We start from the raw sequence: 23,145 nt of genomic DNA, 5'->3' as shown, positions 1-23,145 counted from the left end.
ATATATATATATCATATGTCAAACAACTGATTATTATATGTGAGTGAAAGAGGAAGTCATTGCAATTTTCATACATACGGCCTATATTTAATATATAGAATATTTATTAAAAACCCAATAAACATTTTAATCGTTAATCACACATATATTTATGATTAAAATATATTTTGTAGTTTTAAGTCCTACATATACTTAGTCCTCTATATTAAGAAACAATTTATTTTCTTTCGAAGTAGAAAATGGACGCATCTTTATTCAACAAAATACAATTATGTTCTAAGAAGAGTGACAGTTTCTATTCATTTCAAAAACTATATTACACTTCCCCGTCAATCTTTAAAAGTTTTGGAAGATAAGTTTTGTTTTGTTTAACGGCGACTTGTCACAAAACTTTTTGAGAAAGAGGTGGAAGCATGCAGTAATAAAGTAAAATGTCTATTTCCTTAAAAATGCCGTGTTTCAACCAGACATTCAATAATGATTATAATAAGAATAAGAAGTTTGTATTTCGAGTCTAATTTCCTAAAAGAAAAATTTTCCAAAAAGTTAACACTAAAACGTCTGAACAATGTAATATAATAGATCTGTTTTCCAGGTATCTGTTATGATACAATTGTTAGTAAAACAGTTTATGTGTGACTATAAATAGATAACGATAAATAATTGTTACTGTAAATCGTAGCTGATTAAGCAAATTCAAGGTTTAAAATTTTCAACATTGTTATTTTCAGATTATTATTATTATATTCTTATGTCTTCACTGTTAAAACTTTATCAATAAAATGTTATAAGCCTAAGTTAGCTTATTACACTAAACTGCAATAAAATTATTAATTTAAACTTTACGTATAATATAAAATAAAGATAAATAGTTGAACAGATTATTTACATATCTGATATCTAAAATTCGAAATAAATAAAATATAAGGTAATATTTTATTTCAAAGTTCCTAATTTTCTGAAATTTAATATTTTGTTATTTAATGAAGCAGTTTCAAAAACTCGTTTTTCGTTACAATTTATACGATAAATAATTTCCAAACCATCATATTTCTTTGTTTCATTTAATTTTATTCATTTATACATATTTATAAAGCCGTGAAGTCATTACTACATAACCTCCGCCACACCCAAGTATGAAAAAAAACCATACAACCTCATAAAAATCACAAGAAAAACAAACGAAAATAAATGAGGATTAAAATTTTATACTATAATAGATGATATGTTGNTCTTATGTCTTCACTGTTAAAACTTTATCAATAAAATGTTATAAGCCTAAGTTAGCTTATTACACTAAACTGCAATAAAATTATTAATTTAAACTTTACGTATAATATAAAATAAAGATAAATAGTTGAACAGATTATTTACATATCTGATATCTAAAATTCGAAATAAATAAAATATAAGGTAATATTTTATTTCAAAGTTCCTAATTTTCTGAAATTTAATATTTTGTTATTTAATGAAGCAGTTTCAAAAACTCGTTTTTCGTTACAATTTATACGATAAATAATTTCCAAACCATCATATTTCTTTGTTTCATTTAATTTTATTCATTTATACATATTTATAAAGCCGTGAAGTCATTACTACATAACCTCCGCCACACCCAAGTATGAAAAAAAACCATACAACCTCATAAAAATCACAAGAAAAACAAACGAAAATAAATGAGGATTAAAATTTTATACTATAATAGATGATATGTTGCATTTATGAAGCAGAAATTGTGTCTGTTTTAGTTAAAAAAGTTTAGCCTATATTAAACCTATACTTGCAACACTTGCAGTTAGTAATTGGATTAAAATGGATGAATAAATCGATCAAGCATTGTAACAATTTTGTTAGTGTTTTAAGTTTAAATATAAAAAAATTAACACTTTGATATTGAAATGAAAGTAATAAAAACTAACATACTTTTTTATTATTACAGGCATACCTCGACTTACGTCGTTTCTAGTTACGTCGTTCCCGATTATACGTCGCTTGTTAAAAAAGTATATGGAAAAATAAAAATCAAGTTTAAGTCATTTTATTCGACTTTACGTNATATTATAACGGCCAATTGAGATAACACAATAGTGTTATCATAATTGGTACTGTGGAACAAAAGTCCCAAAGTACCAATTGTGATAGGGGCCTTGGGTGCCTATCACAATTGTCGCCCCTGGACTGTCGAATTATCTAGAACGGACTTTTCGACGTTTGATTTATAAAAAAAAAACACTGCCACTTTTTGGAACTTCTTGCGTACTACCAAAATATCTGAGGGACGTCTAAGTCCTGGGACGGGTTCGTTTTACTTCAGTCAGTACCACTTTCGTGGCAATTGATTAGCCTACCAGTTACACTATAAATTGAGGCTTCCAGCTATGGATTTATTGTAATATATATATATCATATGTCAAACAACTGATTATTATATGTGAGTGAAAGAGGAAGTCATTGCAATTTTCATACATACGGCCTATATTTAATATATAGAATATTTATTAAAAACCCAATAAACATTTTAATCGTTAATCACACATATATTTATGATTAAAATATATTTTGTAGTTTTAAGTCCTACATATACTTAGTCCTCTATATTAAGAAACAATTTATTTTCTTTCGAAGTAGAAAATGGACGCATCTTTATTCAACAAAATACAATTATGTTCTAAGAAGAGTGACAGTTTCTATTCATTTCAAAAACTATATTACACTTCCCCGTCAATCTTTAAAAGTTTTGGAAGATAAGTTTTGTTTTGTTTAACGGCGACTTGTCACAAAACTTTTTGAGAAAGAGGTGGAAGCATGCAGTAATAAAGTAAAATGTCTATTTCCTTAAAAATGCCGTGTTTCAACCAGACATTTAATAATGATTATAATAAGAATAAGAAGTTTGTATTTCGAGTCTAATTTCCTAAAAGAAAAATTTTCCAAAAAGTTAACACTAAAACGTCTGAACAATGTAATATAATAGATCTGTTTTCCAGGTATCTGTTATGATACAATTGTTAGTAAAACAGTTTATGTGTGACTATAAATAGATAACGATAAATAATTGTTACTGTAAATCGTAGCTGATTAAGCAAATTCAAGGTTTAAAATTTTCAACATTGTTATTTTCAGATTATTATTATTATATTCTTATGTCTTCACTGTTAAAACTTTATCAAAAAAATGTTATAAGCCTAAGTTAGCTTATTACACTAAACTGCAATAAAATTATTAATTTAAACTTTACGTATAATATAAAATAAAGATAAATAGTTGAACAGATTATTTACATATCTGATATCTAAAATTCGAAATAAATAAAATATAAGGTAATATTTTATTTCAAAGTTCCTAATTTTCTGAAATTTAATATTTTGTTATTTAATGAAGCAGTTTCAAAAACTCGTTTTTCGTTACAATTTATACGATAAATAATTTCCAAACCATCATATTTCTTTGTTTCATTTAATTTTATTCATTTATACATATTTATAAAGCCGTGAAGTCATNAAAAAATACTGCCACTTTTTGGAACTTCTTGCGTACTACGAAAATATCTGAGGGACGTCTAAGTCCTGGGACGGGTTCGTTTTACTTCAGTCAGTACCACTTTTGTGGCAATTGATTACCCTATCAGTTACAATATAAATTGAGGCTTCCAGCTTTGGATTTATTGTAATACAGTTTTATATATATATATATATCATATATCAAACAACTGATTATTATATGTGAGTGAAAGAGGAAGTCATTGCAATCTTCATACACATATATTTAATATATAGAATATTAAAAACCCAATAAACATTTTAATCGTTAATCACACATATATTTATGATTAAAATATATTTTGTAATTTTAAGTCCTACATATATTTAGTCCTCTATATTAAGAAACAATTTATTTTCTTTCGAAGTAGAAAATGGACGCATCTTTATTCAACAAAATACAATTATGTTCTGAGAAGAGTGACAGTTTCTATTCATTTCAAAAACTATATTACACTTCCCCGTCAATCTTTAAAAGTTTTGGAAGATAAGTTTTATGTTTTGTTTAAAGACGACTTGTCACAAAACTTTTTGAGAAAGAGGTGGAAGCATGCAATAATAAAGTAAAACGTCTATTCCCTTAAAAATGCCGTATTTCAACCAGACATTCAATAATGATTATAATAAGAATAAGAAGTTTGTATTTCGAGTCTAATTTCCTAAAAGAAAAATTTTCCAAAAAGTTAACACTAAAACGTCTGAACAATGTAATATAATAGATCTGTTTTCCAGGTATCTGTTATGATGCAATTGTTAGTAAAACAGTTTATGTGTGACTATAAATAGATAACGATAAATAATTGTTACTGTAAATCGTAGCTGATTAAGCAAATTCAAGGTTTAAAAATTTCAACATTGTTATTTTCAGATTATTATTATTATATTCTTATGTTTTTACTGTTAAAACTTTATCCAAAAAATGTTATAAGCCTAAGTTAGCTTATTATACTAAACGGCAATAAAATTATTAATTTAAACTTTACGTATAATATAAAAAAATAAAGATAAATAGTTGAACAGATTATTTACATATCTGATATCTCAAATTCGAAATAAATAAAATATAAGGTAATATTTTATTTCAAAGTTCCTAATTTTCTGAAATTTAATATTTTGTTATTTAATGAAGCAGTTTCAAAAACTCGTTTTTCGTTACAATTTATACGATAAATAATTTCCAAACCATCATATTTCTTTGTTTCATTTAATTTTATTCATTTATACATATTTATAAAGCCGTGAAGTCATTACTACATAACCTCCGCCACACCCAAGTATGAAAAAAAACCATACAACCTCATAAAAATCACAAGAAAAACAAACGAAAATAAATGAGGATTAAAATTTTATACTATAATAGATGATATGTTGCATTTATGAAGCAGAAATTGTGTCTGTTTTAGTTAAAAAAGTTTAGCCTATATTAAACCTATATTTGCAACACTTGCAGCTAGTAATTGGATTAAAATGGATGAATAAATCGATCAAGCATTGTAACAATTTTGTTAGTGTTTTAAGTTTAAATATAAAAAAATTAACACTTTGATATTGAAATGAAAGTAATAAAAACTAACATACTTTTTTATTATTACAGGCATACCTCGACTTACGTCGTTTCTAGTTACGTCGTTCCCGATTATACGTCGCTTGTTAAAAAAGTATATGGAAAAATAAAAATCAAGTTTAAGTCATTTTATTCGACTTTACGTCTGTCCGCCACAAATATTGAAGTCGTAATATCACTAGATAAACGTTTAAAGCACATAAAATCATATTAAAATATATACAAGTATGTACTGTATTTACAGTACATGCATTCGTAAATTTAGATTACTTTTTTTGTACTATATTAAAAACTAAAATTTATTTGTTTGTAAGCTTAAAATAGATTTTTATTAACCATATATTATTAAAAATGCATTAATAAATAAAATACAGAACCGGGAATGGTAATTTACGGTTTAGCCTAGTGATAAGTAGATTCGGAGACAAGTAAATTCGACTTACGTCGTTTTTCGACTTAAGTCGTTCTCCTGGAACCAATTAACGACGTAAGGCGAGGTATACCTGTATTAGATCGACAATTTCAGTCACACCATCTGCCATCCAGATCACACATACGCTATAATAGCCACTCTAATTTATGCTGCATTTTAATTTATTCCAGTATTCTATAAGAACGTAATCTGATAAAATTAACAATTGCAAATATATAACTTATAGTAACAAATTTCTTCGATTTGTCAGTATACAAGTTTGATATTATAATTTGAATTAAAAACCATCCAATTATATAAAATTATTTTCGTAAGTCTTTTAGTCTATTATAAAAAAGTATTAAATATAAATACAGTGCCAAAGATTTAAAAGTTTAGGCATTTAATAAAAAAGGTTGTTTTCCGGGACAATACGTAAAAAACTTAGAAAATTTACAAAAAAATTTCAGTTGACGAACTGCAAAAGTGTCCTCCTCCGTGGTTCCTTCGTACACCATCAGGAAATGTACGAAGGAGGACACTTTTTACAGTTCATAATTTCTAAGTTTACATTTAAAATTTAGTTTTCTTTTTAAATTTGATCCTACAATTGACATATAGCTGTATAATGATACATGAAGTTTTCTGAGTTTCTTTACGTCTAGAATAGGGGCCAATTTCCTGTAAAAAGTCTTCTAGAGAAATTCCCCTTTGGCAGATTGCCCTCTGTTACGTTGCCATATCCAATCAAATTATTCAATGTTTTGAAAATTTATTTTGAATTTATTTGTACATTTATAAGAAATCATGTCTATATAAATCTTAATATATTTTCCAAGAACAATTGCAAAGACTTATTAGAAAAAATAAACATTTTTCAATAATTTCATTTAATTTTGACAATAATTAAAATCCATAGATTAACAATAATAGAATTAATACTAATGAAATCGAAATATTGATTCGGATACGCGATAATTTATTGTAGGAATTCTTTAGAATTCAAAGTATGCTAACTAAAACTGTCGATATAATTAAAACCTTTGAAACGTAATCAAAATATTGTTGATGATTAATTCATATTAATATAAATTAATAGTAGAATTTAGAAGAAGTATATTTATCGGGTTTCGGAGGATGATGGTGAGATACGTCATCAGCAAACATCACTAAAATGTAATGTCATCAGATTTAGGTAGGTTCTCAAAGTTTCAGCTGCCTTCTTAATTAGAAGCGGATGAAATTTGGGTTGCAAGATTTGAGGACATTATCAAAACAAGTTAAATAAATGCGTTTAAAAAAGGATTTCAATAATTCGAAAATAATTCGTTCTTAGACAGTAATGCTCAAAAGAGATTACTAAGAACTTCGTTAAAACTGAGAAAGTAGATTGCTGTGTAAAGACGTGATATATTGCAAACAACCTTGTTTGAAAACATGATAACATTATTCATCAATAATGTTATCTCAAAAAAAAATATTTTGCAGTTTATATTTTATCTCTGTTTTTTCCCATTTATCTCCTTTTCCCCCCTCACCTTGTTTTCTATGGTCTACTAAATTTTATTCTATTAATTATTTTAATTTTTCCACTAAATAGTTTGGCTTAACTGTAGCAGAGTAAATCAATACTACGCTTTTCAAATGACTTCTAATCACTATATATTTATAAACAATAATTGATCATTATATTTTTTAAGTTTTCATAAATTAGACAGATCTCGTATATGTTTTAAATATACTTGTAGTTTGATACTCTATATCATCGGTTCTCAAACTTTTTGCTCTTGCGTATTATATTAATTTCTTTGTGATGGTTCCGCCATCCAAATATTTATAATGTAAAATTTTTTTAAAAAACCTGGTAAACTAAAGTCAATGTATATTATATAACGAAATAAACTTGTGCATTATTGATGACAACTTCTACATGTAAAATGTAACTTTGAGTACATTTTTACACAACATACGAAAGGAAAAAAAATCTGCTTATTGTGGCGACTATAACGTGACTATAGACTTATGACATTTGCTACCTGATGACATCAATTAGACATTCATAATTCCATTCTGTTTCAACATACACTCTGAGCGTCATTTCCCAACTTTCCCTTACATATAGGCTATAGTATTGAAAGCTTACATCCAACATAATACCAGGCAGTAATTCTCGTTACAAAAGCGCAGAAATAGCGTATTATGCGAGGCTCGTCCTGTGTTAGAACGAAACTTTAGTGTAAAAGTATTTTGTGTTAAGTGTTACCTGTTTTTTCTCCTATACTTCTATGTTTCACTTAATTTATTTCGTGTAATATGTGATTATTGACATTATAAAAATACGTGACGATAAAATAAAATATTTCATATATTAAAATATCAAAATAAGTGTTTTTAACGATTTATATTATATAAAATAACGGTATAAATATTATGCATTGAGAAGCACATTTAAAATCCTTAATTAAGTAATTGCGAAGTATTAACAATAAACAAACTAAATTTAATAAAATACGTAATCAAAATAATTAAACTTATTATACTTTATTTAAACTATAATTATTTGCAAACAAATTCTAAACGAGTTAAAGAACAAGTGTTAAAAAAACTCGTTATTTGTATTTAGTTCTGTGTTTGCAATTTATTAAGTTCTTATTCAACTAATATATTATATTCCTACCTTTTCTAAAGACGTACGAAATTTTCAGTTTTCTATTAATTGAACTGTCTTGTTAAAATGCTATTGCATTCAGCTTTATTTATAATAGGTTGAAGCTTTAATATCAGTGCGTGCTTCGAAGTGACAAGCAACTAAGTAAGTAAACCAATAGTGTATTTCGTTTCATATGAAACGAACNCTGCCATCTAGATCACACATACGCTACAATAGCCACTCTAATTTATGCTGCATTTTAATTTATTCCAGTATTCTATAAGAACGTAACCTGATAAAATTAACAATTGCAAATATATAATTCATAGTAACAAATTTCTTCGATTTGTCAGTATACAATTGATATTATAATTTGAATTAAAAACCATCCAATTATATAAAATTATTTTCGCAAGTCTTTTAGTCTATTATAAAAAAGTATTAAATATAAATACAGTGCCAAAGATTTAAAAATTTAGGCATTTAATAAAAAAGGTTGTTTTCCGGGACAATATGTAAAAAACAGAAAATTTACAAAAAAAATTCAGTTGACGAACTGCAAAAGTGTCCTCCTCCGTGGTTCCTTCGTACACCATCAGGAAATGTACGAAGAAGGGCACTTTTTACAGTTTATAATTTCTAAGTTTATATTTAAAATTTAGTTTTCTTTTTAAATTTGATCCTACAATTGACATATTGCTGTATACATGAAGTTTTCTGAGTTTCTTTACGTCTAGTACATAAATAGGAGACAATTTCCTGTAAAAAGTCTTCTCGAGAGACTCCCCCTTGGCAGATTGGATATGGCAACGTAACAGAGGGCAATCAAATTATTCAATGTTTTGAAAATTTTTATTTTGAATTTATTTGTACATTTATAAGAAATCATGTCTATATAAATCTTAATACATTTTCCAAGAACAATTGCAAAGACTTATTAGANCGCGCGAATTTTTCCCCTTTATTGACTTTTTTGAAGGGTTCGGGAGGTCTCCAAACGTGTAGATTTGCAAAAAAAAACTTGGAGGGTCAAATTTGACACTATTCCAATACTTTTCCGTTTTATATACATAACAAGTTGGTAAGTAAAAAGGAGTCGGAGTCGGCGGATTTTTTGACGACTCCGACTCCGGTTAAAACATCAAAACTCCACGACTCCTTCCACAACCCTGAAACAAACTATTCGGATTTCGTAAAGATTTATGTTTATTATTATTAATCAACCTCGTCCATGTCTGCATCGTGATAAAATATATTCTATTCAAAATCAGTTTAAGATATGGAAATCTATCTTAAAATTAATTTCTTATTCTAGTTCTTTGCTCTTAATTAAGTTTAAGTGCCTTATGATTACCTAATGACAAATTTCGAGATCGATAATTTTATTTTTATAAAGATATTTGTACAGAATATTGTGTAGTCTGTCAAAATATTATTCACCTTTATATCCAACGCAAATAAATTCCAGAAATAACTCCGAAAATATCGACAATGTTTTTCGTATTCGAAAATCGCNACGTTTGATATTATAATTTGAATTAAAAACCATCCAATTATATAAAATTATTTTCGTAAGTCTTTTAGTCTATTATAAAAAAGTATTAAATATAAATACAGTGCCAAAGATTTAAAAGTTTAGGCATTTAATAAAAAAGGTTGTTTTCCGGGACAATACGTAAAAAACTTAGAAAATTTACAAAAAAATTTCAGTTGACGAACTGCAAAAGTGTCCTCCTCCGTGGTTCCTTCGTACACCATCAGGAAATGTACGAAGGAGGACACTTTTTACAGTTCATAATTTCTAAGTTTACATTTAAAATTTAGTTTTCTTTTTAAATTTGATCCTACAATTGACATATAGCTGTATAATGATACATGAAGTTTTCTGAGTTTCTTTACGTCTAGAATAGGGGCCAATTTCCTGTAAAAAGTCTTCTAGAGAAATTCCCCTTTGGCAGATTGCCCTCTGTTACGTTGCCATATCCAATCAAATTATTCAATGTTTTGAAAATTTATTTTGAATTTATTTGTACATTTATAAGAAATCATGTCTATATAAATCTTAATATATTTTCCAAGAACAATTGCAAAGACTTATTAGAAAAAATAAACATTTTTCAATAATTTCATTTAATTTTGACAATAATTAAAATCCATAGATTAACAATAATAGAATTAATACTAATGAAATCGAAATATTGATTCGGATACGCGATAATTTATTGTAGGAATTCTTTAGAATTCAAAGTATGCTAAAGGTTTTAATTATATCAACAGTTTTACTGTTGATATAATTAAAACCTTTGAAACGTAATCAAAATATTGTTGATGATTAATTCATATTAATATAAATTAATAGTAGAATTTAGAAGTATGTTTATCGGATTTCGGAGGATGATGGTGAGATACGTCATCAGCAAACATCACTAAAATGTAATGTCATCAGATTTAGATAGGTTCTCAAAGTTTCAGCCGCCTTCTTAATTAGAAGCGGATGAAATTTGGGTTGCAAGATTTGAGGACATTTTACAAAACAAGTTAAACAAATGCGTTTAAAAAAGAATTTCAATAATTTGAAAATAATTCGTTCTCAAGAGAGCATTACTAAGAACTTCGTTAAAACTGAGAAAGTAGATTGCTGTGTAAAGACGTGATATATTGCAAACAACCTTGTTTGAAAACATGATAACATTATTCATCAATAATGTTATCTCAAAAAAAAATATTTTGCAGTTTATATTTTATCTCTGTTTTTTCCCATTTATCTCCTTTTCCCCCCTCACCTTGTTTTCTATGGTCTACTAAATTTTATTCTATTAATTATTTTAATTTTTCCACTAAATAGTTTGGCTTAACTGTAGCAGAGTAAATCAATACTACGCTTTTCAAATGACTTCTAATCACTATATATTTATAAACAATAATTGATCATTATATTTTTTAAGTTTTCATAAATTAGACAGATCTCGTATATGTTTTAAATATACTTGTAGTTTGATACTCTATATCATCGGTTCTCAAACTTTTTGCTCTTGCGTATTATATTAATTTCTTTGTGATGGTTCCGCCATCCAAATATTTATAATGTAAAATTTTTTTAAAAAACCTGGTAAACTAAAGTCAATGTATATTATATAACGAAATAAACTTGTGCATTATTGATGACAACTTCTACATGTAAAATGTAACTTTGAGTACATTTTTACACAACCTACGAAAGGAAAAAACTCTTCTTATAGTGGCGACTACAACGTAACTATAGACTTATGACGACATTTACTACCTGGTCACATCAATTAGACATTTATAATTCTATTCTGTTTCAACATACACTCTGAGCGTCATTTCCCAACTTTCCCTTATATATATATATATATATAGTATTGAAAGCTTACATCCAACATAATACCAGGCAGTAATTCTCGTTATAAAAGCTCAGAAATATCGTATTATGCGAGGCTCGTCCTGTGTTAGAACGAAACTTTAGTGTAAAAGTATTTTGTTTTAAGTGTTACCTGTTTTTTCTCCTATACTTCTATGTTTCACTTAATTTATTTCGTGTAATATGTGATTATTGTCATTATAAAAATACGTGACGATAAAATAAAATATTTCGTATATTAAAATATCAAAATAAGTGTTTTTAACGGTTTATATTATATAAAATAACGGTAGAAATATTATCCATTGAGAAGCACATTTAAAATACTTAATTGCGAACTGTTAACAATAAACAAACTAAATTTAATAAAATACGTAATCAAAATGATTAAACTTATTATATTTTATTTAAAATATAATTATTTGTAAACAAATTCAAAAACGAGTTAAAGAACAAGTGTTAAAAAACTCGTTATTTGTATTTAGTTCTGTGTTTGCAATTAATTAAGTTCTTATTTAACTAATATATTATATTCCTACCTTTTCTAAAGACGTACGAAATTTTCAGTTTTCTATTAATTGAACTGTCTTGTTAAAATGCTATTGCATTCAGCTTTATTTATAATAGGTTGAAGCTTTAATAACAATGCGTGCTTCGAAGTGACAAAGCNTACAATAAACCAAAAAATATACAAAATTATATATATAGTAGAAAATTAGGAGTTTCTAACAAACTTATTCTGTACAGTACAATGTATTTTCTTGCTGCTAAGCTGTCTGCATCTGTAGAATTAAACGCGGCAGCGTTAAACGTGGTCTTACTGTACAGTATTAGTCGTTGCGAGAGAGCGCTATAAAGTAATGAAAAATCTGTAAATTTGAAAAGTATAAAAATAAATTTATATTTCTCAAAAATAATAATAAAAAAAATTACAAAAGTCGCAATTTTTGGTTGATTTGCTTGCGGTCGACGCTACGTCGCTACGTCCGTCTAAAAGTCGCTATTGTGGCGACTTGTCTCCACATTGTATTGTGTAACGACTTGTCGCCACATAATATTGTGTGAAACAGTTGGGACCACTGCTTCTTACAGAAACACAACTTCCCTATCATCAAATGTCACGGCACGTCACTGTTTCACACAATATTATTATTTTCACGATAATTTTTATCAATTTAATATTTCATAACGATTTATAATTTAAAATTCAATAATATACTGTATATACAATATATACTTTTCGATGATAACAATATATAAAATAAAATAAATCAAAAATAATATTTTTTTAATTTAATGATAGAATTCGCAGAGGGCGCTATAAGAGTTTCTAATTAATGGGAAGTGCAGAAAGGATCGTGTCCTTGAAAGTTTATAAATATATTTCTTTAAAAATTAAAATTATACATTTCATATATATGTAAAAGCGAAATATAGTTATGTCTGTTGAACAAACAACATGTGAGGGTAAGCATTTTCAAGTATCTAATGAAGTTTTTCGATAATCATTCGCCGGTGAATTTATCTTTCTAATTGTCGATTTCAAATTAGTTTCATGTATGATTTAATAAAATTCACAAGTTTTTTGATTTATCAAAATAACGTATCGGTACGTATTTTAATAGTAACATATTTTTTTTATCAAATAAATGACGCTGATTATGCTTAAGCAGTCTGATTCAGAAAATGACATAAAATTTTCAATTTGTTGCTTTATATGATTATCTTACTACTAATTAATTGGATATCTTCTAAACTTAAAGCAGCATATGACTACAATTGAGTATAATAAAACATCTGTTGTAATTATAACTTTATATTAGTTGAAGTGTGTATTTTACATCACATTTCTGAGTATTAGATATTGTTGGGAAATACATAATGACATTACAGTGGTGCCTTATATTACAGTAGTTTGAAATTAATTTGTTCCGGAAGGCCGTTCGAACCAGGGCTGTGGAGTCGGAGTCATGGAGTTTTGGTGTTTTAGCCGAAGTCGGAGTCGTCAAAAGTAAAAAGGAAGTAAAAATCCTTTTTACTTCCCAACTTGTAATGTATATAAAACAGAAAAGTATTGGAATTGTGTCAAATTTGACCCTCCAAATTTCTTTTGCAAATCTACACATTTGGAGACCTCCCAAACCCCTCAAAAAAGTGAATAAAAGGGGAAAAATTCACGCAAGTGTGTGTTGGCATCTAATTTGTTTAATTTCTTTATTTTCTGTTCTGAGATATTAAACAATATCTCAGAATGGGTAAAATTTAAGAAACGAAATGTGGCACTGTAGCTTGCATATAAAGGGGCATTAATACTATTAAATTTTGGTTCTTAATTAAAGGTTGACAGAGTGAAGACATAAAAGTGGTCATGTGCAATGTTCCCTCTAATTTTTTTTGTAGATGAGCAGAACATATACTTCTCTGAGCAAAAAATTTTTCTGAGCATATATATAAAATCTTATTTTTTCCTATAAAAATTAAAATAATTATTAATTATAAAGTAGAGAATAAAATTCATTTTAAAACATACTTTTATACAAAATATTATCTTTTGTCAATGATTTAATGTATTTAATCAAAATATATGCAGCAATAATCATGTTGCGGACAGAATGAGAAATAAGTAAACAACAATTCAAATCAATGTACATGCTCACCTGCGTGGCACATAAATTCTCGTGCACGGCAACAATTTGAGCAGTGTGCGACCACGCAGCTTAGAGGGAACATTGGTCATGTATCATATCTCTTAATGAATATTTTTCTTGTTATTAGTGTTCAAAATTTAAAAAAAAATAATAATAAAATAAAACTTGTCTCTACCCTCAAAGTAAGTTTTTTGTCATTTTATAACAGTACAGTAAAACCCGTTAAGACGTTCTTGCCTAAGATGTTAGAATGTATATGGGGACATGATTTAGTTCAACCACTTTGACGTTTAATAACTAACTCTTGTGTTAAACCATCTGACTCCGATTCTGACCACTCTGACCACAGAAATTATTAGACTTCAAACAGGGTGAACAAGATCATGCCCCACACACAGTCTAACATCCATACATATAGAAAAAAACCTTGAATCTTTTGTATATCTCGAAATTTCAAGGTGTCCTAAGTCCAAAAATGTAAAAATTTGGGAGGGGACATTTTTTGACCAAGCGCTACACTTTCCCTCTGTTATATATAACAGCCAGAGAAGTGAAAATTATCGAATACATATTTATATATTACTTAGAGGAGTCTTATAGCTTTGGAATAAAAAGTTTCTACGTTCTATCTTTATTAGAACTCTATTTATTGAATCTTTTATTCTGAGGTCACGTTATAACATCAGAATTTCCGGGTCTCTTTCAGTAATAAGTCCACTCCTGGTCGGAGTTGGAGTCGGTAGAATTTTACGCGACTCCACAGCCCTGGTTCGAACTCTGAATCGTTTGAAGTCCAAAGCAATTTTTCTGTTATAAATAATGGAAAGTTGATTAATTCATTTCAATAAACTTAAAACAACCAATACGTGTAATTTAAGATAATAATAACACAATCAAATGTCCTAATAATAAATTAATACAAAAACAATAAATAAAATATGTAAATACCAGGTCTATTCAAAAAATAACTGAACTTTAGTTTTTTAATTTTTATTTTTCAAGTTACAGATTATTGGTCCTTTCCCCTTCAAAGTACTCCCCCATTATTTATACTCATCCCAGCTGTGTTTTCACTTTGCAAAACAGCCCCGGTAAGCTTGTTTCGGATGATCCTTCGATGCTTTGACAAATTTGTTTTAATGTCATCAATTGTGTCAAAATGGCATCCTTTCGGCACTGATTTTAATTTCGTAAACAAGAAAAAAATCACAAGGAGATAGGTCTAGCAAGTAGGGAGGCTGGGGAGGACAGTCATTTGATTTTTGGCACAAAACTGATGAATTGACAAGGCTGAGAGAGCAGGCAATTTTTCATGGTGAAGGAACCATGTATTGTCTTGCCACAACTCTGGTCTCTTTTTGCAAATTTTTTTACGCAATTGTTTGAACACATCTGTATAGTACTAACGGTTGACTGTTTGAACTTGAGGCAAAAATTCAAAGTGTACAACTCTGATTTTTTGAATATGTGGGTCATCATTTGAGGTCAAAGGCTTTCCTGGTCAAGGTCATCTTCAACTAATTGATGACCACTTTTGAATCGAGTAAACCATTCATAACAGTGTATACAACCTAGAGCATTGCCTCCATAAGGTTGATTCAAAAGTTGAAATGTTTCCATAAAAGTTTTCCCCAGTTTCCTGCAAACTTTATGTTGCATCGTCGCTCTCATAAATTGCATGTTGCAAAAATTGCCACAAACGCTGAAACACCTTTCACTCAAAAAAGAAAAATGCGGGAACAAAATGAGATATCAACAATCCAAAAAAAGCAGCTTGCTTGGTAGCTTATCATGAATGTAGTGCTGTCAACTTCACGACACTAGGACACTTTGTTTCTGCTCAATTCAAAAAATTGAGTTATTTTTTGAACAGATTCTGTACTTGCATACAGTGGACTATGGCATCTTAAGCATGGCTGCAGATCCACATGTGTATTGTTTTCATGTTTCGTGATAAGTTCCTTTTCCATTTCAATCTTTAATAATACAACCTTCCTCTTAGACTTCATTGTTTCCATATTCTTCTTGAATGCCATGGTTAATAAATAGAGGTTATGTTGTGTTAAACAAAGATTTTGCATATTATTAGCAGCTTTCGTTATTTAACATAGATGTGTGATTTAATTATGACATTCAATTATAAAGAACATTGTTGTTTAAAAGCTTAAATTTATTTCTTCATATTTTGTTTGAATAACATCAAGTTGAAATGTCTTCAAATAAAATGCATATTGGGTATATGATTTGTGAGTTTTGGAAAGGATATAATGCCATCCAAACAATAAAAACAATTTGCAATGTATATGAGGAAGATGCTACTAAACTTCAAATTTTAAAAAAAGTACCATTTAAGAAATTTTGAAGTAAGGTAACATTTATTATAAAATGATTTCATTTAATATTCAAGAGAGACTTATAAGAAATACAGTGGTACCTCAGGATGTTCGTATCATACGAACGCCTCAGCATACAAAATTTTCAGGATACAACATGAAATTCGAACATATTTTTGCTCCATGATACAAACAAAAACTCACCATACGACATTACATTAGTTCACAGCGACATTTTTTATTCACTTCTGTTCATTGGTCTCAGTCTGCGTGTTTGCTTCATTGTGGAAGGATCTCGCTCGATAAAGGAATCCTGAAGTATTATCAGAAAGTGATTGATTTTATAGAAAAGAAACATCCTGAAAAGGTTCACACTGGCCGTATTGCTGCTCAGTTTAATGACATTTGCCTAAGTCATTTTAGAAACATTTTAAAAAGTAGGCAAAGCCAAACCTCTTTGGATAGATATTTTACCAAGTGACCTCTATCCAGTGAAAGTGCTGGTGGAAGTGAAGGAAAGAAAGGAAAAAGAAGTGAATAAAAATTTTAAAAAATATATATAAAACAACACTAATTTTTTTATCTTTTCTAAGTTATGCTTAAGTTATTGTTACATGTTATGTAAGTTAAGTTTTCATCCGCCACCAGTTTACACTTCCCTCTCTTCCGCCATCAGTTTAAATGGTGGCGGTGGAAATGTAAACTGGCGGAGGTGTAAACCTCTGCCAGTTTACATTTCCACCGTTGTTTATCCTCAAAGGTAAAGTGCAAATAAAACTACATTTTTTTTTTATCAATTATTATTCCATTATGGTTATTTATACATTTACAACTACAGAATGCATTTTTCAATGTTTTCCTTATTATAGTTATTTTTTTTTAATGTACTACTTAGCTTTAATTTGAGTGTTTTTTTTTTTTGTGTTGGAACGAATTATTTGGTTTTACAGGTAATCGTATGGGGAAAACTACATTTTCATGATACGATTTTAGTTTCGGAACAAATTAATTTTGTATCCTGAGGTACAGTACCACTGTAACCTATAAAAAAAATATATATATATAGATGAGTTTATTTTGCTTATTCTGTTTATATCTGTGCACAGTAAGTGTATAGATGTCATAAACATTAATAAAGAAAAACTAAAATTGTAAACAAAAACTTATTTTAAAAAATGAAATTGTTGCAATGTGAAAGTTGTTGAAATAAATCTGAATTTAACATTTGGACAAATGAAATGTTATTGGAAATACAGAATTCAATAATATAATGTTTAGTTGGATCTTCTATTGAACATAGTACAGGATTTAATCTCTTCAGCATTGACTGAACCAGTTCTGCAGTATATTCTGGGACAGTTTCACTCCCATTCTGTTTTTTTAATATTACGTTTTCAAATTCTTCATTCAAGTTCATCCCATAAATTTACTTTTGGATTGATGTCTGGCAGTTGGAATCTCAGGCCATTTATGACTGATGGACTCATGCCAGCATTTATGATGGATAAAATGTCATGTTATGTTGTGAAGTAGACAATGGTACCTTTTCCATTACAACACACCTGAACATTGGTCCATAATGGTCAGAGTTTTGTAGCAGAAATGGTACTAACAAGCTTCCATGTCTTGTCTATTCACACAACTTAGCTCCTTGCAATTTTTACCTCTTTCTACTGATGAAACATCATTTGTAGTGATGTCATTTTGAATCATCAAATGAGGTAAAAGCAGCATTATAAGAGACATTATGGTGGTTGCAAAAGATGGCTTAGATCAATGCTTCCAGAATCTGTACTGATACTGACAAAAGTGTATTGTCATCTAAGAGAATTATGGTGATTGTGCTTGGTGCTTTAAATTAAATAAACTACACATCAAATTCCCAAATTTTTGGATTATACCTTATAAATAATAATGAAAAAATTTACATCAAAATTACTTTGATAAGAATATAGTCAGTTTTATTTGAAAATTTTTATATAATAATTTCTGACAAATGCAAAACTATTTTTCCAAATTTATTCAATTTAAAATTCTTAAAACAGACATTCATAATAAAGATTTTGTTTTGTTGAGTATATGATTTTGTTTTAGAATATATTAATCTTATTTTATATTGTGAAAGAGATAAAATTATATAAAAGTAAAAATGTAGCAAGAACAATATTTGCCAAGTACATTGCATAATTTCTGAATGTTGCATTATTTGTTGAAACAATGTGTCACAAGTTTTCTGAATTTTCTGACCTAATAGAAATATAATACAATAACTAGGATGACAATAATTTCTTGATAGTGAAACTGGATGGAGGAGCCACGGCTTATAAGTACAGGCCAACTCTTGTTAAAATTTCATCAAGAAATATAGATGGGTATTATTAACAATTTGTTACTACAATATTACAAATATTGATTTGGAGTTGTAAAAAGTAATATGTAAATTTCTCTAAAATATTTTATTTTTGAATATCTAATAATGAGAGAGTAATATTTCTATTATAATATATCAAAAAAATTTAATAGGATGATATAGAAGGTTTCCTACATCAAACCAAACATATTTTTCAGATGAACTTATTTTGTTCTGGTCACTCACAATTTTATCATAAAACTCATTGTAATTTGCAGTTTTGCTTTATGATTAACCTTGCTTTAATGGCTTCAATATTTAATTTTGACTTCTCCTTTGATCATAGGAATTCATGAGTGAAAATATATTTTCCACAGAAATTATAGTTCTTGTTGAAACAAAGGACTAATTTTATCAAATTATTAAAATCTTGGAATTCAAAATCTTTTTTGTGCATTTCATTAAATATTTTGACCCATCTATCAGCTAAATAAATTTTTTCTTCAGTTTCAAGTGTTTTGTTGTTGTTGTCTTTATTAGTGCCTATTAATTGAATTGTTGAATTTCATTTGTTTGTTTACCTAATATGTTTCTTACCTTTGTTGAAACTATTCAGGAAGCTATATTTCATATCATTTCTTCTTTAGTAGTATTAGTCAATGAAAATTTTCATAGACCAATGGCTGATCCACAGACCCATGTTGAAGAACACTGTTGAGGACTGACTAGAAGGAGCCTGGCAATGTTTTTTCTTCTGGATGTCTTTCAGTGCCATCTTACCCTCATGCTGAAGAATAAGATAAATTAAAAGAAACATAAGCAGCATCTTTATGCCTGTATTATGATTTGTTATTTGTGGCTCTTCTTGAAGTTAGTACATTTACAACTAATTAGTTGCTTTTGAGCTCATTCCTTTTCCTTGGATACAGTTCTTTACTAGTAGGAAAACAATAGCAAAGAGGGAAAGAAGCTGTAATGAGGTTGTTATGTGAAATGAAAATTGCATGAATTCTATTGCCATAGAACTGAGAGAAAGGAAATGTTAAACTGAAAGTTTGTTATAAATATATTCATAGAATTGAAAGATTTTATTGTTTCTTATGGAGGTTAGGTTGGGAAAAATCTAAAAGTTTATTTTGAAAAGTTCATTATTCTAAACTTCATTATAATGAGATTCCACTGTATTTTCTTTAATTCATGAAGATTGACATTAATGAAAATTATATAAAAAACAGGGCTTTAAATGAGTTACTTTTTTATTTTCAATTATTTCTTTCTTGTTTTCACCATTAAGCTACTTTTTATTGCTATTTGTTTCTCAATAACTAATAACACTCAGTATAAAAATGTAAATTAAAATATGCAGTATTGTTGAAATAGAAGAAAAAGCATTGGACACAAAACATTCAGAGAAAACATTTATAGTGGTGTCAGTCTTGAAAGTACTTGCATTTTCACAGGTGCCATTTGTATTGTGGAGTCAAGAAATGCAGTATTGTATCTCATCCTTAAACTTTCTAAAGTATCAATTGCCATTGACAAGCAGTTAGCTGAGCAGTTAAGGTGTCTGCCAACTGCACTGGAGGACCTGGGAAAGAAACTGGTTGAGTCAAAAATCCCTAGGAATTCAAAAGTGGTCTATCCCAGATATGTCAAGCTTCATCCCTCACCATTTGGTTGCTTCCACACTGAGCTTGATAAAAGGCTCTCTTTATCAAGACAGAAAAAGACAGAAAAAATAAAAAATGCAGATTACTATGAATATGTATAAGTTACCCTTGGTGCAATATCATGATGCCATAGCAATGGACAACTTATCTGATCAATGGACAACTTACTTAATATGTCTCCTGATTCAGTGATACTTTAAAGGAAGAACATTACAGCTTATTTTGGACTGTGATCTGAGTGAATTGGACAAAATTATCTTTGTGTCATTCATTCAGAAAGGTATGTTGCATCTCCATTGTTACTTCTCAGTAAGTTATCAACTGTGTAATCACATCTAACAATTATCAGAATTTCAGTTATCATTTCTAAGTGACAAGTTCAGATATATTAAAGGGAGATATTGAGGTACTGAGTAGTTTCCTACTGCCACTGTAAACAGACATCATGAAGGAAGGCCATATCTGTAAAATATTATGATGAGCTCTAATAATGACTAATTCAGATAATACTAAACAATTAGAGAATTAAATGTACCAAATACACATTCAGCACTTAAGGAGCTGGAAAATGTTTTAATTATATAAAGATTAATGTTTTCAAAATATTTATAATTCCATTATCATGACTGCTTGAAAAAGTAACATTATAAACTCAACATTCTAAATAGAATATTTTTCTTAAGTATAAAGAATGAAATTATGTAATAAGGAATTTGAAAAGTACTTAAATTTAACCAATATTGATTACTTTTTAAGTAAGTATACAAAGTATAAACTAAAGAAGCAACAATAAAGATTTCAACAGTCCCAAACACAAGCCATTTTTAATCTATTCATTATGGTTACTACACTTCATCCTTGTTAATGCCCATGTCTATGGATCTAGGTCATCTTCCTTTTTGGTATTGATTATCTTTGCTTTTTAATGTCTATTACTGACTCAATTTCAGATTTTTAAAACTGAAAGTTTTCTTATATCTTTGTGACAATGCCAAAGGGTCCCCTCTATACTTCGGCACCACAGGACCGAAGAGTCGACATTGCGTCAGCGAAGACTGCAATGACAAATTTATCAGGACTGACACCACTGTGTTTTCTGGGTAGACACAGAGACCGTTACGTTCGAATTTACACGTGAGCAGTCGCATATGTGGACTCTTAGTTCCGAGATGGAGGCGTAAAGAGAGAATCAGAGGAATTACACTCTACATAATCTATACATAATCCCCGTTTATTGTTCTCTTTAAGCTATATACAATCAATTCAGTTAACATATCTGCTTTCTTCCTGATTACCAGTATTAATGAGAGAGAGAGCTCACATGTATTTTGCGCGAGGATAAATACCTTGATATAAGTTGTCGAATAGTCGTTCAGTCCTTTAGTCTCTATGTGGCACAAAGTTCTTTCGAACGTTGATATTTGATTTCTATGTGGCACAAAGTTCTTTCGAACGTTGATACTTCTGTAGGTGGTGATCCTCCCAAACGGCGGTGATTAGAATAGTTCCGGGTAGCGGCTAATCCATTCACATAAATCCACAGTTCACACCAAACTCCAGAGACTGACTCTTACGCATTGACCCCTCCTTTTTAAAAAGGGGGTATCTTTGGGTTTTTCCACTGCCTCCATCCAGTTGTTTTCTTTCGTCTTTTCGTAGATTCCGGGTGACACATTGGATGTATCATCCTCAACACGGAATTAAGTTTGTGGGAAAAAAGTTTTATGTTCTTTTTAAATATCGGTTTGTTGTTTTTTTTTTCCTCTAAACTGTTCCTCGTACAAAAAACATATTTAACAATTTATTCTAATAAATTCAGCTCTCACATCTTTATCATCTTTAATGTATTTAATCATAAATATTGTTAAAATAATAATTTTAAAACATTTCTAATTATTTAAAAAATAATAATAGAAATATATTTACATTAAAGATCTAAAAGCATTTGAAAGAAGACTTACTGAAGTAATTGGTTATCTACAGCCTCAGGCAAAAAGATGGAGAAGTAAGAATATTTTAATCATAAAATAATAAGTTTCAGTTGTTTGAATTTCTGATTTTATCTATTTAGTTGTTCTTGCTGTATGTGCATCCTTCACTTTGATTGGAGCGGGATTATGGTTAATGGATCCTCACACTTCTCAAGTAAGATCTTAAATACTTATGTAAATTATTTTTTTAAAAGATTTTTACAATAAGTACATTTTTATCTTATATAGAATTTCAAATGAAAACTTATTATAGGTCGGCTTGCTAGAGTCTTTACTGAATCACTTGTTTTTTACCATCAGTAGCATCATATTGATCATACTTTTTCTAATGGGCATTCATAAAAGAGTAGTGGCTCCATCAATGTATCCTTTTAAATTGTAAAATTTATATTACTTTGCTATGGAAGTAAAAATTCAATAATAGAATACTCAACATTCTAAAACTTCAGACAACATAAGAAAAACTATTTTGTTGTAGTCAAAATAGAAAATAAACACAAGATTTATAATACTATCAGATTTCTTAAATTCATCTTTGGATAAAACTAATATATATATTGAATTTCTAGAAATTGAAGTTAAATTTGCATTTGTTTATTTCTTCTA

General features: G+C 28.6%; 1 protein-coding gene across 1 annotated transcript in view; it reads left to right on the top strand.

Moving 5' to 3' along the window:
• Positions 1-12,856: 12,856 nt before the first annotated feature.
• Positions 12,857-23,145, top strand: part of LOC111634411 (nuclear envelope phosphatase-regulatory subunit 1-like) — a 16,576-nt gene continuing 6,287 nt past the window's right edge. Inside the window, exons 1-4 of the mRNA XM_023379176.1 lie at positions 12,857-13,014; positions 22,482-22,553; positions 22,620-22,693; positions 22,793-22,902. Of these exons, the coding sequence (XP_023234944.1) occupies positions 12,987-13,014; positions 22,482-22,553; positions 22,620-22,693; positions 22,793-22,902 (284 nt within the window). The 5' untranslated portion in view covers positions 12,857-12,986. The remainder of the gene's footprint in view (positions 13,015-22,481; positions 22,554-22,619; positions 22,694-22,792; positions 22,903-23,145) is intronic.

The sequence above is a fragment of the Centruroides sculpturatus genome, unplaced genomic scaffold (genome assembly GCF_000671375.1).
Source record: "Centruroides sculpturatus isolate CEXI.00-Female unplaced genomic scaffold, Cexi_2.0 scaffold809, whole genome shotgun sequence".
Taxonomy (NCBI): Eukaryota; Metazoa; Arthropoda; class Arachnida; order Scorpiones; family Buthidae; genus Centruroides; species Centruroides sculpturatus.
Note: the sequence above shows the minus strand (reverse complement) of the source record. Positions and strands in the feature narration are given on the sequence as shown.